Raw genomic sequence first — 16,210 nt, 5'->3', positions numbered from 1 at the left:
CCCCATTCCCCATGGCAAAACCCCTAAATTTTTCCCAATTCAAGCCTTCAATTTTCCAAAATCGAAATTTCTTTAAAAAATATCCAAAAATATTACATGAGCTTAGTTGGTTAAGACTTTAAGTATTTGTGAATTGGCTTCAGAAAAGTACATAAAATACATTGGAAATAAAAAATTCTTATTTGTTTTGCTTAATATCATAATTTTTCCCAAATCCTGGTTTTGTCGCACATTTTCCCAAATTCAAAGCCATAGGCCCCATTCCCAAAGCAGTGAGAAAAAGCCCTGGTGTTATATATATAGATTGTAGGTATATTGATTTTAGCCTGTGTATATTCAGTGTTATATATATAGATTGTAGGTATATTGATTTTATCCTGTGTATATTCAGTATTATTGTTGCAGTCATATCTCTGTATAATACTGACTGTTTATACCCAAAAGTATGAAGTTTTAACTTTAATTTTGTTCTTGCTATATATCTCTGGTATGTTTTTTAGGAAGGTTGTTGACTTCGATGACATATATTATATATATATAGATATGATATTTATATCTGGAGTATGTAGGTAATTTGTGGTATGTGGTACCTTTTTATTGACTTTATCCAGGATTCATTCAGACCATTATATATTCACTGTAGTATATATATTGTGAAATAGGTTCAGCCTATCCTTTACTACTGAAATTTCCCCATCTCTAGTAGATCTATACAACACATACCAGCTGGTATACTGTTTCAACAAATAATTCATTACCACATTCACAGACCTAGGGATTCCGGGAAAACATATATTTCGTTTCAACAAAATTTATTTCAAATAAATTGAAATGGGATCAAACAACAGGCAGTGCCTATGCAAGTTCTCTCCCTGGTAACAATATATATATACAAATGACATGAAAGAGTATTTGAAAGCATTTTAAAGTATATGTTTCAGAAGTCATTACAGTATATGAGATATTATTAATGAGATTATAGATAGTAATTTTGTTTTTCAAAATGTATAATAATAAGGAAATGAGAATGCAGCAGCCATGAGGAAATTACCTTCACCCACTAGATATACAGACCTGAAAGTCCATGTGGCTAATAAGCCGATGGTTGCATATGCATCCACCAATGGAATTCAGAAATTCTACTATGGCTACCGCATTCATGTACGTGTATATGATTTAAAAGATAAAATGTTGCAGAATATTGAGATAAAGTTTGGTCTAAATTTATACTTGTCATGACACATGCATTAATTTTAACAATTACCTAAACAGATATGTAGTTAAGATAAAAATGTATCAATCATGTATTCTAAATAGTATGACAATTTATATAATAATACTTAAAATTTACAAATAATAAATAATAAATGATTAATGCCCATCGGAACAGATGCTATATAGAAGTGTTTTTTAGAACATTAATTTTATTAATTAAGGTATGGTATCTTTATCCACAATTAGTTAATCAATTCTTCAAAGTTATTGATGAATCATACAATTTAGAAGTACATTACTGCAAGAGGAAGAATCGATATATGTTATGAAATCTATTAGTATATCGCGTAGCCCCTACAAAATCTAGTGTACACTGAAAGATATTCAAGTGTGTTTCATTATTATTTACAATCATTACAGTCAGGCAAAAGTATGTGAAGGTCAAAGTGATACACAGTGGGATCAGATAAACTTATTTCAAGTGTGAAAATTAAAGCGAAAATATCATGTCATCTACAGAAATATCAACCATTGTAATTAATAATTAATTGTGAATGAAAATTAAGTGGGCGGTGTACTTTAGATGTATACATATCATAAATCAATATTAGGTATATGTTTCACAATAATGTCAGCTAATATTATTGATCATCTCAGCTCACTTAAGTTCATACGGTGCAACTGACTGAATACATATATATTGTTGTCATTTATAGTATCAATCATATGATCACATGTCCATACAGTATAGAGAATGATTTGGGTTTCTATAGAGATGATACAGTTTGTACATATACATATATTTACATATGCCCCTATATAATCAACGGGAGGGGAGTTGCGTTCAAATTAGCGTAAACGCAATGACGTATGAATACAAACGCATGCGCAGTGCAGGTTCGGACTACTTCTAGTTCACGCTTCGATAAGATTTTGCGTCATAAGTTGACGGATTTTAAAATAACAATAAAGAGTACTAGTTTTTATTAGATCCAATTAAATATGTATTTGACATCAAAACAAAACATGTGTTCAAGCATTGTAACGGTAATAAACTACAAAATGAATCGCTGTTCGGGGCTACAACCGGGGGGCTTTCCTCATGAATGTTCGGGGAATCCCATAGTTATGTCAGATTCATGACTGCGAAGAATTTAGTGTATATCGCGTTCTTAGACCGATACATACATGACAAACATTCAGCAGCTCAACGGTCATACCATCAATGGGCTTTATCACAGTCACTTTCCTCGGTTGAAAATCAAATATGGCGGCTCGCTTCACTTCGGACCGCATCACTACCCTGACAACGCTACATACCGGTAGTCGTTCTGCCTTGGTTATCTCAATTTTTATTCGAAATGGACATTATTAATATATATTATCAAATTGAAAAAAATATATGTTGAAAATAATTGAAAAGTGTCATTGTTGTATTTCAAACCAAACTACAGCTATAACATTCAACAATCGGAACTATATCTTCGGTCATCCTGACTACCGTTGTTACCCAACTTAGCAACCATCACCGTTTTAAATTGTACGTAAAGGTAGATTTATTTATGTAAATATATAGATTGAACAGTGTTTTGATTGCGTTAAAGGTGGTATGAACGCGCTACATTGAATATGTCTGTATCCCATTGCATTCATACTACCTTTAACACAATCAAAACACTGTTCAATCTCTATGTAACAGTTTAATTACCATATTTTAATATTTGACCTGTTTAAAAAAAATGTTGTTTCTCCTTAATAATTATATTTTAAAGCCTCAATAGGCTTCCCCAATCCATATAAGCGCCCTCCCAATTTTTAAACCTCAATTTCATTTACCTTGAATTAAATTCAAGCTGAAAATATGAAAACTGTGGATTTATTTATTGATTTCTTTTGCAAAATGATTGATTGCTTAGTTACTTTGTGCAATGTTTTATGTAAGACCAGTCCAAATTTGGTCCTATTAATTAAGCTCCCCCTTATTTATTGCAATTTTTCAAGCGCCCTGGCCATGGGTACTTATTTGGTTGAACATGAAGGTAAGACTTTTAGTCTTAACGCAGGATATTGTGACATATCTATACATGGCGTTAAAAGTTTGTTACGACTTATACGGTAAGTCTTCTAAGTATGGAACTGAAGGACGTCATAAACTTATTTTGATGAACATTATACATAATCATGAAGACAAACTGCTCAAAAAATCTTGACATGAGTAGAAGAATTTAAAAAACAAAATAGAAATCTGTCATGCTATATAAGGGAGTTCACAGTCATGATCAAAACATTATAATTACATTTAGGCGTAATTTTGACCTGCATCGTGCTCCTGTATAGCATATATATGCATATTAATTTCTTATCAAGTTGTAAATGTTACTTCTATTTGCCGTTTATCTTCTTCATTTTATAATTCAACCCCAAAGAGACAATACACATTGGAGTACTTTTAGTTTAAAAGGATGTTGTAGTTCATTATGAATCATCAGGGATGAATGAGTTAATCTTGCCTTAACTTTATTTGACTTACAATTCAATGAAAAGTTCATCATATGATGCTTCTATATTGAAAGATTCATAATTTTGGATACAAGTATCGATCTTAAATCTTAAATGAAACCGAGCTTGATTATTAAGCTGTGAGTCTTGTCAAAAGTATTAATATTACAGTATCTAAATTTAGATAAAGTTATGTAAATCAGGTTACAATTTTACCACCAGGATATATACTTGTATATATACAGGATATATGAGGGCTGACGATGAAGACTTCCTTGATCCTACAGTATATGAAATATGAGATTTTTGCTTGAGATTTTCCTTGTCTCTAAGAATTATGTACTTTAGTGTAACCTGATCATTTTAACATTACTTCTGGACAGGTCTGGTACATTACCTTAACCAATTATTCCACCCAATAAGTGCATGGGGTGCTTTAAAAAATAAAAAATATAAGGGGTGCTTATAGAACCAAATTTGGAATTAAGCTTTATTGAATTATTGCACAAAGTAATATATTAGCCATCAATCAATTTGAAAAAGAAATAAAAAAAAAAAAAAAAAAAAAAAAAAAACCAAAGATTTCCATATTTTCAGTCTGCATTTAAATCATGGTGATGGCCGGGCACTTTTGTAGTTGAGGACATTTTTTATGGATGAGTGCACTTATTCTGAATGTGTATATTACAGAGTTATCTGCACTTGCAGATAGTTATTGATTGTGATGTCATGCAGCGGCGTAGCTAGGTCTGGATAGGCCTGCATGCCTGGGGGTGCAGGGGGCGAAGCCCCGGTAGGAGGTATGGGGGGCAAAGCCCCCCAGAAGCTGACGGGAAATTGTTACAACGTAGTAACCATTTTACTTCTTTGGTAACTTTTAACTATATACCAATGGTTAAATGGAGGTCACGATATTTAGGTGATAATATAACCATGCAAAACTATATACATTGTATACATACTAGACTCCCGTGACAAGTGCTCGAACAAAAAACACGGATTTTGGCTGTAAATATTAAATTAGTAAGTAATGGGAGAATTTTGTGTTATTTTAACTGATGAAAAACTTATGGAGAATATTTTAAACAAAATTAAAATTAAGTTTACGTGTTGGTTTGTTTATGACAGCGAGTCAAAGACCACTGTCAAAATGGTGGAAATTGCGTAAGAAGGGACCAGTCCTCGACCACCTCAATAAAAAAAAAAAAAAATTGTATTAATGACCTATTTTTCTACTTATTCTGTTCTATTTCTAACAATTACAACAACAAAAATTCTTTTCTAAATAAAAAATCTATTCATATTCAACAAAAATAAAAGTCAACTATTTTGTGACACCGGAAATCACGGGTTAACACGCGTTTTAACGGGGCGGGAAGTGAACCAAAATTGATCAATTCACTTTTTCGTTACTAAGGCCAAGAACATGTTGCAATTGCTTAATTAAGTTGTTTTGCTATCATTTTTAAGATGATTATATGTTTTTAGAATATTTCTAACTTTTCATGCGATGTTGTTTATTTTGGTATTCGTAAGCGTTTCCCTATTCAAAATCCACAATTGCTTGAGGGATTTTGGTGAAGAAGTCTTCTTCTTTAGTTTAAGTCTAATATTGTCTTCGACAAAATTCAGACATATTTAACAACTTGGTAACCGGAAATATATAGACTATTCTAATAAATTTCCAGAATGGCCAATCTTCAAGTCTTTCAAATGTGCACAAAGTTATGTCAGGCATACAGTTGGGCATATCATATGTATTTATTCATAATTTATATTCTGCAGTGTTACGTGTATTCAAATGTTGTGTTTTTTTCTGACTGTTCAAAAATGTAAGTCAGATTATTTTTTGCATGCTTGAGCATGCAAGCATGCACGGGCGCTACGCCACTGTCATGTGTTTGGGATCATAACAATTGATTGTGATGTCATGTGTTTGGGATCATAACATCATATGTTTCGGAGAAAACGATGTGAATTAATTGCGCTCACAAGATAATGGCGTAACAATCGATACCTACCAGCAAGGGAGCTAACTCTAGTGTAATATGCAAAGATGGAATATTTATTGGGTTGAATATGGTTCCTGAATAAAGAAAATGACAACGTGTAATCATGTAGTGGTGTACATACTAGACAGAATATTAATGTACAATGTAAACAGCTTTGATACCAGCTGTGTACATCTATAGTAAAGTTGGTCAATCAATACCCCGGCTGTTACATACTATTGAGACTAGAGTATTGATACACAGAGTATTAAATACATTATAGGAATGGAGTAAATATTGTCTTTGGTTTATTCTTCCCTACATATATATTTTTCATGGTTCAATTATCATCTGTATGTTTATTTTGATTAACACATGTATAGTTATTTTTCCATGTTTGACTTAATTTGAGAGTTTATTCCCCTATGCAAGCTGGTTTTGGATAAGGATACACGTGTACATATATATACACAGCCTGTTCTAGATCTACACTGTAGACTTAAAATGATGTGGATTAATTACTCTCAGATTATATTAATTAGTATTAAAATTAAACCAGCCTAGTAGGATGTAGATTATCATATAGTTATCACTCAGACTTATCTTTCCCCTGGCTCATACTGGATATATATATATACATGCATATGTATCATTGAAAAGTACACTCCTCAATTTATACAAAGTGTTCAAAAAGTCTAGAAATTAATATGAAAACTCTGCCTAGTAGTATAAGTAATACACTATATATATATAGCATGTCTGTTCGTCAGTATCCAATATCATTATTTGTAACAACCATATGCATGTGACGTTTCTTGGTAATAACTATTTATCCCATTTACCCATGAAGACACATTTGAACTCTTCATCTTCCAATTCATATGTTGGAAATGTTTATTGTGAATTTTCTGATATGAATGAATTAAAAGATATAAAATTAAGATATTGGACTAAAACCAGGATGTGGCAGATTTCAATAGAACTTATATTGTACTTGACTATTATATAATATAACTCAAATGATTTTTTGTCTCATTTCAGAATGTGATGATGATGGGAAACAGAAACTACGACCCCCTCCCATAGAGGTACAAACAATGGGCGGCACATTGACTAAGTCGTAACCTACTAACAGTATTGGACCTTATAAGCGCCCCTCTCCCTTTTTAGGCCTCAATTTCAATTGCCCTGGCTTAAAACCAAAACTATCAAAACTATATAGGTTTGCAATAATTTCGTCTTATTAAGCTCCTTACCATGATTGTTTCAATTTTTTAAATGCCCTGGCTGCTTATTGGGTCAAATATGATATATTGTCTGAATGAGACATCGGGAAAGATTGGTCTTACTTTGTGCAATTTATATACATGTGAATGGAAAATTTTGAATTGATGAAAAATCAAAATATGAATGCTATTTATTACTTTAGTTGATTGTATTATTGTACAAATTAAAATGTATAAAGTTATTTACCTTCCTATGAGGAAACCACTTGTTGGTTATAGGATCACACTGCCTTATACATACTATGACCAAAATTGTCAAATTGTCCTATATTATAATGTGTCCTGTTTGTCTTCCAGACACCTACTAATGTAATGGGGCACGGGCCTCGGACCCCAGGGGGGTCGAAAGAGAAGGAGAAGAAAATCGGGCACAGACGAGTCGATGAGACGGGAATTGTCACTTACAAAAAGGTAATACTTTAATTAGATTACCTGCAGCAATATTTAGCTCACGTACCTGGGTTATTATCATAAATATCATAAAATACAGATTATTGCACTTGGGACTTTTGATAATAATTAAGAAGAAGAGCAAATGCCTCAAAGGAAAAATGAAATTATTAGATTCGTTGTTGGCCGTGTGTAAACTTTTTTCAAACATATTCTTGTCAATACACATACTTATCCGCCTATAGAGATTTAATGAATTATATGATAATATGAAGTCTAGTGACAATTGAGGCCCATGGGCCTCTTGTAATTACTTCAAATGTCAGATGACTATTTTCAAATATCTGAAAATTCTAAAGGAAACATAATGTTTATTAGAGATTTCTTCTGAAAATCATTGCAAACAAACTTTTAATTTTTAACTGGATGCCTGCTCTTCAAATTGCTAATCAGACATAGAATAGCCAACAGAGACTAGATAAAGAATATATGATTGTGTAAACTGTATTATTTTGTTTCTCCAGAAACCAACCTCTGAGTTGATGGCAGCCATTCAGCTGGGTATTGGGGCCAGTGTAGGGGGGCTCTCATCCAAACCTGAACGTGATGTGCTCATGCAGGATTTCCAAGTCGTGGACAGTGTATTCTTTCCTTCGTACGTATTTGTGTATATGTGTCGCACTTAGTTAGCATATTCTATCTAATATACACCCAGGGCACTTAAAATTTGAAACAAATAAAGGGGGACACTTAATAGAAACAATTTTGAACTAACTTTTCTTAAAATTATTTCAAATCATAAACCATAAATCATTTTTAAAAAGAAATCAACAAGGTATACCACAGTTTTCACCTTTTTTGTCTGCATTTAATTCAAGATGTCTGATAAGTGGAATTGAGAGTTAAATAAGGGGGGACAGGGTGTTATTGTGTCAAATACAGCACTTTGTGTATTTATTATTCATGTATTATAGACATAGGTTAGATCTTTTAAGATCAAGGTCAAGCGTTTACTTCATTGCTGGTAGATAATTGTTGTGAGCTTTATAGATTATTAAAGAAGCAATCTTGACAACATCTTAAAGTTGACTTTAAAATACAGAGAAGGAAATGTCACAATACAGGGGTATCAAGATCCAAAAATCACGTAGGTAAAGTACAATTTACCAACAATTAGTCCCACCTTCTGTTGATTATGACATCAAAATCATCACATAAAAATATGATGTCGCAATCACTGGAATTTGATGATGGTAAATTGTACTTTATCAACATCATTATATAAAATATTATAGGATCTTTAAACACCGTTTTGAACAGCTCAGATTCAATTATTAAATGAATATGAATTGAAGGAAATTGAACCTCAGAGTTAACTTTAGAGTACAAGGAAAGGAATGGTGCTAATTTATTCTGTAAATGAATATGAATTGAAGGAAATTGAACCTCAGAGTTAACTTTAGAGTACAAGGAAAGGAATGGTGCTAATTTATTCTGTCAATCACCTCAGAGTTAACTTTAGAATACAAGGAAAGAAATGGTCCTTATTTATTAGTCCTCGACCTCACAGTTAACTTTAGATTACAAGGAAAGAAATTGTGCTAATTTATTCTGTCAATCACCTCAGAGTTACCTTTAGAATACAAGGAAAGAAATGGTTCTTATTTATTAGTCCTCGACCTCAGAGTTAACTTTAGAATACAAAGAAAGAAATGGTCCTAATTGATTCTCTCCATCAGCCAGAGTTAACTTTAGAGTACAAGGAAAGAAATGGGCCTAATTTATTCTCTCCATCACCTCAGAGTTAACTTTAGAATACAAGGAAAGAAATGGGCCTAATTTATTCTCTCCATCACCTCAGAGTTAACTTTAGAATATTCTCTCCTTCAGCCAGAGTTAACTTTAGAATACAGTAAAACCCCGTTATATTGCCACCCGTTTTACCGCCAAACTCGCTTATCGCCATGAATTTATTCAGAACGGATTTCCCTCCATACAAATACACCCGTTATATCGCCAAACCCGCCTACCGCCATCCGCCATCACATTTGCGGAACAAATGATTAAAACAACACTATAATGACCTCGTTAATATCGCCAAATTCTGTTGATAGGGACACATGTTTTCGTAAGGTGCTCATGATCAACTGCCGACTGACAGGTAATCAGCTACACACACTATGGCCGCGTGTACGACCGCGTGTACACAGTGAAATCAATTAATATTATGTATACACCTTTGTTATTGTTTAACAGGTAGGTGTCGCAAGTTGTGGTGAATAAAACCACTTCTGTACATGTGTTTTACGTACTATTAACGTTAAGCTTAGTTATTTATTGACAAAAAGGACCCACAAGTCTGTTTCTCGATATCGCCGTTCGTTTATATTGGACCATAAAACGCAACTAGCAATTTCAAGAGCGATAGAAATATTACGTACGTGCAGAAGAGTCCGCCGTTTATTAGTAAGATCAAATCGTCGTCTGAGTGCCGTTTATTACCGGAGTACCCGTTTTAAAATTTGCAGACATGTGCGCGGAAGTGGGGTCACGACCGCACTGCGCTTGTTCAGAACTTCTATTCTTTGTTTCCGGGCGGGATTTCCCGTGTTAAAAATATCATGTAACCGAGAAAATACCAGATAGCAGGCACGATACGTGGTAGCACAAACGAAACGAGTTCGGTTTTCGTATTTTACACACATAAAGCTGACATATTTATTGAAAGACTACTATCGAAATTACTTCAATTTTGGAACTATTCATATTAGAAAATACGAAGTGGCCGTACAGTACACAGACTGACTAGAAAGTCTGTTTCAGTATGGCACCGGGGGACTACCTATATTTAGGCCTAATCAAGATTTCAAAGACAAATCCGATATACCGCCAAACTCGATATATCGCCAAAATCTAGGAAAACAGAAGGTGGCGATATAAAGGGGTTTTACTGTACAAGGAAAGAAATGGTTCTTATTTATTAGTCCTCGACCTCAGAGTTAACTTTAGAATACAAGAAATGGTCCTAATTGATTCTCTCCATCAGCCAGAGTTAACTTTAGAGTACAAGGAAAGAAATGGGCCTAATTTATTCTCTCCATCACCTCAGAGTTAACTTTAGAATACAAGGAAAGAAATGGTCCTTATTTATTAGTCCTCGACCTCAGAGTTAACTTTAGAATACAAAGAAAGAATTTATTCTCTCCATCAGCCAGAGTTAACTTTAGAGTACAAGGAAAGAAATGGGCCTAATTTATTCTCTCCATCACCTCAGAGTTAACTTTAGAATATTCTCTCCATCAGCCAGAGTTAACTTTAGAGTACAAGGAAAGAAATGGTTCTTTTTTATTAGTCCCCGACCTCAGAGTTAACTTTAGAGTACAAGGACAGAAATGGTCCTTATTTATTCTGTTAATCACCTCAGATTTAAATTTTGGGTACAAAGAAAGAAATGGTCCTAAGTTATTCTGTCAATCACCTCAGAGTTAACTTTAGGGTACAAGGAAAGAAATGGTCCTAATTTATTCTGTCAATCACCTCAGAGTTAACTTTAGAATACAAGGAAAGGAATGGTCCTAATTTATTCTGTCAATCACCTCAGAGTTAACTTTAGAATACAAGGAGAGATATGGTCCTAATTTATTCTCTCCATCACCTCAGATTGAACTTGAGAATACAAGGAAAGAAATGGTCCTTATTTATTCTGTCTATCACCTCAGAACTTTAGAATACAAGGAAAGAAATGGTCCTAATTTATTCTCTCCATCACCTCAAAGTTAGGTTAATAATACAAGGAAAGAAATTGTCCTAATTTATTCTCTTTGTCACCTCAGAGTTAACTTAAAGGGTACCAGGTAGGAAATGCTTGTAATTCGTTCTGTCCTTCTGTTGACTAATATTTATTTACATCCTTGTAATTTCTGTTTTCAGGGAAGGAAGTAACCTAACACCGGCCCATCATTACAGTGATTTCAGGTTCAAGACCTACGCTCCGATCGCATTTAGGTACTTTCGGGAATTGTTTGGCATTCAGCCGGACGATTTTCTGGTAGGTACTACCGTCTTCATGTTCACATTTAATGAAAACTGATTACTGGAGAGATTTCAGGAAACCACTATGCAGTAATATCTCAGTCTTTAGAATTTGATAGAAAAATTTGATATTACTCCAACAAAGATTACTGGTGTTGCTTTGCTGTTATTTGGGAGCTACGGTGTCTGAGTGGATAAGATAACCCAACATAGTATTACCCCAAGTCCTCCATGTCTGGGTCGTGAGGTAAAATCCAATTTCGGAACAATTAGACCTAGACCATGCATGTGCATACAATGAAGATTACCTATCAGATTATATATATTTAATACAAGATATTTCAGTAAAAACGTTACTATGTGTTTATTGACATAAATCTGTTTGTTGCAGCTGTCGTTATGTGACGAGCCATTAAAGGAACTGTCCAATCCTGGTGCTAGTGGTAGTATATTTTACCTGACGTCAGACGACGAGTTCATCATAAAAACTGTACAGCACAAAGAAGCGGATTTCTTACAGAAACTATTACCAGGATATTATATGGTAATATTTAAATCTATTAACGTTCTCAATACTGTAAAATATCTTTCTTTTGTGTTTTCAGTATTATTAGGGCATCCAGTTGACCCTTGACTTTTAGCAGGTTCATAAGTCAAATAACCATTTCTCAGAAATCTGATGAGTGAAAACATAGGACAAATAGACGTGTGTCTCAATCCCAAAAGTCAGAATTGATTTCTGAGTGTCAAAACTTACTCTCAAGAGTCTACTGGATGTCCTGACTGTAAATTAATACAATAGAGGTTGTTCCTTTTTTCCTGTAGATTAGCGCCCCTCTCCTTACAAGAGCTCCTCCTCTTTTCTGGAGAAGAGTAAAATTGTGTAAACGCCCCATTTCCATGGATTTAACAATGTTTTACAACATGTGATGCTCTATAACATCTGCATTGTATACCATATATATACGTATGAACTTGCGAGTCTTACGTATGCATGTGAATCACGACACAATAAAGAAATGGTTTTCAAAGGATAAAAGGTATATGCATTCTTACTGTTACAGGTAAATGTACCATGAGTACAAAAAGATTTGCTGATTTTTTCGTCCTCAACATACATTTTGGTTCATTAATAAGCGACCCTTTTGTTACAATTATTTAAGCGCCCTGAGCGCTAATTACGGCAAATACAATAGTTGTGTAATTGTGATGTGTTACTGCTTATTTCCTCCTCAGAATTTAAACCAAAATCCCAGGACGTTACTGCCCAAGTTCTACGGCTTATATTGTTATCAGGTAAAAAACTTCAGGAAGCAAATTAAAATGAAAACAATTAATTAATGCTTGTACATAATTCATTATCAGAAATAAAGAGGAAGGTATCAAAATGATTTCCTGGTTCTGGTTGTGTGACACAGGAGAATGCTTAATATAGAAATATGAAGAAATTTATTAAATGTTATAATGAAGGTTTGTAACAGTAATACGTATGAACAATTTCTTCTTTGGAACAAATGATATTGAATTATATTTCATTTTGAGTGAACTGAAATTTGATAAATAATGCACACATGGAAGTAACCTAAAGATGCTCCACCGCCGACAGAGCATAAATGATATTAATCACTTGAACAATAATTGGTGTTTAATCGTGTATATATATATATGTCTAATTAACACAAAAAATATTATGAAATAATTTATTTTGCCTTTGGTGCATGCGCAATCAGTACTTAATTCCATTTAGGATATAGTGCCACGGAATTTTTTCGGGATGCAATTAATTATTTTTTTGTAATTTTAACTTGAAGAAAATTAGAAGCTCAAACTTTTCACTGGTGGTAATGGTGTAAAGTAAGTAACTTTTGTAACTGAAGAAAAATACTAAATCGTCTGCTCCTGTTTTTGATAGAGAAAAAATGTCATTTGTCAGCGGTGGAGCATCTTTAAATGAACTGGACTGCTGATGCTGTGATGAACAATGCTTTTAAATAAAAAGTGGTGTCATTTTATATTATCATAATAAGATAATGATCTGCATTTCATTTTCAGTGTGGTGGGAAAAATATCCGATTTGTGGTTATGAACAATTTATTACCATCTTCTGTGAGACTTCATGAAAAGTATGATCTTAAAGGAAGCACGTACAAACGGAAGGCATCGAAACACGAACGAAGTAAAAACAGTCCTACACTTAAAGACTTAGATTTTATTGACATTCATCCTGAAGGGATTCTATTGGAAAAGGACAAACATGATGCGTTAGTGAAAACCATGCAGAGAGATTGTCGGGTATGGACTAGAGTTATCTCCCTTCAGACTGAAATATTACTTACCTGTAATGTATAATACAGGCACACATACAGTTGACGGTCGATAATCCTAACACTTCCTTTCCAGCTAAACCTTCTGGTTTGGAAATTTTCTTGACTGCCAAATTTCATCAGTTATGGCATCCTTTCCCTGATATATTTGTCCATATTGTGAGTTTTCCAGACTATCAGTCAGGATTATAGCGGATCCACTGTAAAATGTTTAAGTTAAGATAACATAGAAATCTGAGTTCACTTTAACCTTTGCGAAAGCTAAACAAGTTTATAGAAACTTTGTATTTAATGTTTTGGAATGACAAAAAAAAATGTTCAAATCAAAATTTTTTATTTTTTTTTTTTTTTTTTATAGATTTTGAAATTCAGAGCTTTTAAAATATTTGTTCTTTGTGTCAATTTCAGGTGCTAGAGAGTTTTAAGATTATGGACTACAGCTTATTGTTAGGGATATATAACTTAGATCAGGTAACTCGGGATAAGGTGAGTATTGGCGGTAAAAATTAATTTGAAATTTAATTGTCAATTTGAATTATGTAGAAAATTTTAGTTAAGTGTAAAAGTAACCATTGGAACAAGGAAAATGTATATTACAACTTCTTCTTAATTCATCACAAAAAAAATCCCCCAAAACCATAAAATAATAGTGAATTTAACTCTATAACAGTAAATGTAAAGTTCATTATCATAAGAAAAAAAAAGCTTCAGCTTCACCAGACGGATGTTAACATTCAAATACATTGAACTCCTTCACTCCTGAAGACACATTTAGGCTCTTCAAATCAAAGACTACACTAGTCCATTATGAAATTTGAGGTGCAAATGCACCTTCCAGGGATCAATCTAGCTCTGATTTACCTTTTATGGGTAAATTTCCCCTCAAGGAATGAATTCCCCTCAAGCCTAAAATTCCCCTGAAGATTTAAAAATTCTCCATTTGAAGCTAAAAAATTACCGTTTTTGTAACACAATTTCCCCTGTTACTTATTTTACATTACTTTTTTATACCTTTGTTCGCAAATTTCTTCATATTTATCATATAGCTACTGGATATTTTATGATAAACTCAAATATTTTCATTATTGAGTCTAAAATTTTGCTTCAATAAATCTAAAAATAAATTAGTTGTTTTACAGTACTTTTTTGTCAAAATGAATATATATAATTTTGGACATTAATAAGAAGATTCAAATTCCCCTATATTTCCCAAAACATTTCCCCTATTTTGAAAAAAAGGTAGTTTCCCCCAAAACCTAGATTGATCCCTGCCTTCCCTTCAAGGAAAATGAGATACCCATATTGGGAATTACCGTGGTGTGTTCTATTGTATATTATCACACTCCAGTTATATTATGAATTGGGCTTATATTTATATGAGGAACAATTGTAGTTTGTGTGATCGGGTGGTGTAGTGGTTAAGCCGCTCGCCTTTCACCTAGCTGGCCGGGGTTCAATCCCCGGCATAGACGTGATAAGGTCAGGGGTCACCTGCCCGATCATGTGGGTTTTCTCCGGGCACTCCGGTTTCCTCCCACACTATATAAGTTGTGTAACTTGTTTCTCAATCGATGTAAAATAAATAAAGTTTATATATATTAACAATTGTAGTTATTAAGTAAAATTTATACTTTTCTGAACAAAACAACATTTTACTATAATGGCCTTTTCGAAAGGTGCCATTACTATATTCAAACTTTGTTGTAAGTGATGATATTATTCCAGGTTAAGGAGTCGGAGACCGTTAATCAGGAAACAACAACAAATTCGAGTGCTGGGACGTCCCAGGGCGGGGCCTCGTCTCTACCGCCTGATTCGCTCGCAGATTCATACCCAGGTGCCACAACTTCTCCTCCCAAAACAGGTGTGCGGCTACTAACCACTTGCGGCTTATACTGTGTTTGTATATCACAGAGTTTTCTGTCCTTGTCGGTAGATATTGGTTGCTATGACATGTGTTTGTGAGTGTATTGTCATATCTTCGGAGAAAATGATATTATTTTCATTCACAAACTAATGACGTCAAAATCAATACCTGCCCACAAGGGTACAGATTAATATGATATGCAAAGACAGACTTTGTGGTTCCATACCCAGCTTGGTTTCCAATCAATACTTTAAAAATGTTTCCATGCATAATGACTTTTTCAAAATGATTTAAAGATGCTCTACCGCTGATAAATGGTGTTTTTTCTCTATAGATATAAGCTATATAGAATATTATGCTGTTTCTTTAAATGATGAGTATGGAATCACACAATACATTAATCTTCAGCTAATTAGTTTACAATCCAATAGAGAATGAAACAATTTTCCTTGAGTGACTGCTGACTTTTTTATTCAAATTTATATTAACATTTGTTTATATTTTCATTTTGGACACAAAACTTTTGTGATTTTGATCAATTACAACATAGGTTTATGATAATTTAATCATATTTGTTTCATTCTCCATTCGTCTTTTGGTGAACAG

At 33.4% G+C, this 16,210-nt stretch overlaps 1 protein-coding gene across 9 annotated transcripts in view; it reads left to right on the top strand.

The window, feature by feature from the left end:
* LOC138306749 (phosphatidylinositol 4-phosphate 5-kinase type-1 alpha-like) overlaps nt 1-16,210 on the top strand; it is a 50,261-nt gene that overhangs the window by 4,281 nt on the left and 29,770 nt on the right. For 8 of the 9 annotated variants that reach the window (XR_011205908.1, XM_069247216.1, XM_069247215.1 and 5 more), the window contains exons 2-10: nt 6,747-6,793; nt 7,289-7,402; nt 7,906-8,036; nt 11,312-11,429; nt 11,805-11,957; nt 12,650-12,709; nt 13,466-13,705; nt 14,146-14,223; nt 15,463-15,601. Coding sequence is in view for 8 of the 9 variants with exons in the window: in XM_069247216.1 (XP_069103317.1) it covers nt 6,747-6,793; nt 7,289-7,402; nt 7,906-8,036; nt 11,312-11,429; nt 11,805-11,957; nt 12,650-12,709; nt 13,466-13,705; nt 14,146-14,223; nt 15,463-15,601 (1,080 nt within the window). In the remaining variant the exon portion in view is untranslated. The remainder of the gene's footprint in view (nt 1-6,746; nt 6,794-7,288; nt 7,403-7,905; nt 8,037-11,311; nt 11,430-11,804; nt 11,958-12,649; nt 12,710-13,465; nt 13,706-14,145; nt 14,224-15,462; nt 15,602-16,210) is intronic. The other variant, XM_069247212.1, reaches the window with a different exon arrangement.

Source organism: Argopecten irradians, chromosome 13 (genome assembly GCF_041381155.1).
Source record: "Argopecten irradians isolate NY chromosome 13, Ai_NY, whole genome shotgun sequence".
NCBI lineage: Eukaryota > Metazoa > Mollusca > Bivalvia > Pectinida > Pectinidae > Argopecten > Argopecten irradians.
Note: the sequence above shows the minus strand (reverse complement) of the source record. Positions and strands in the feature narration are given on the sequence as shown.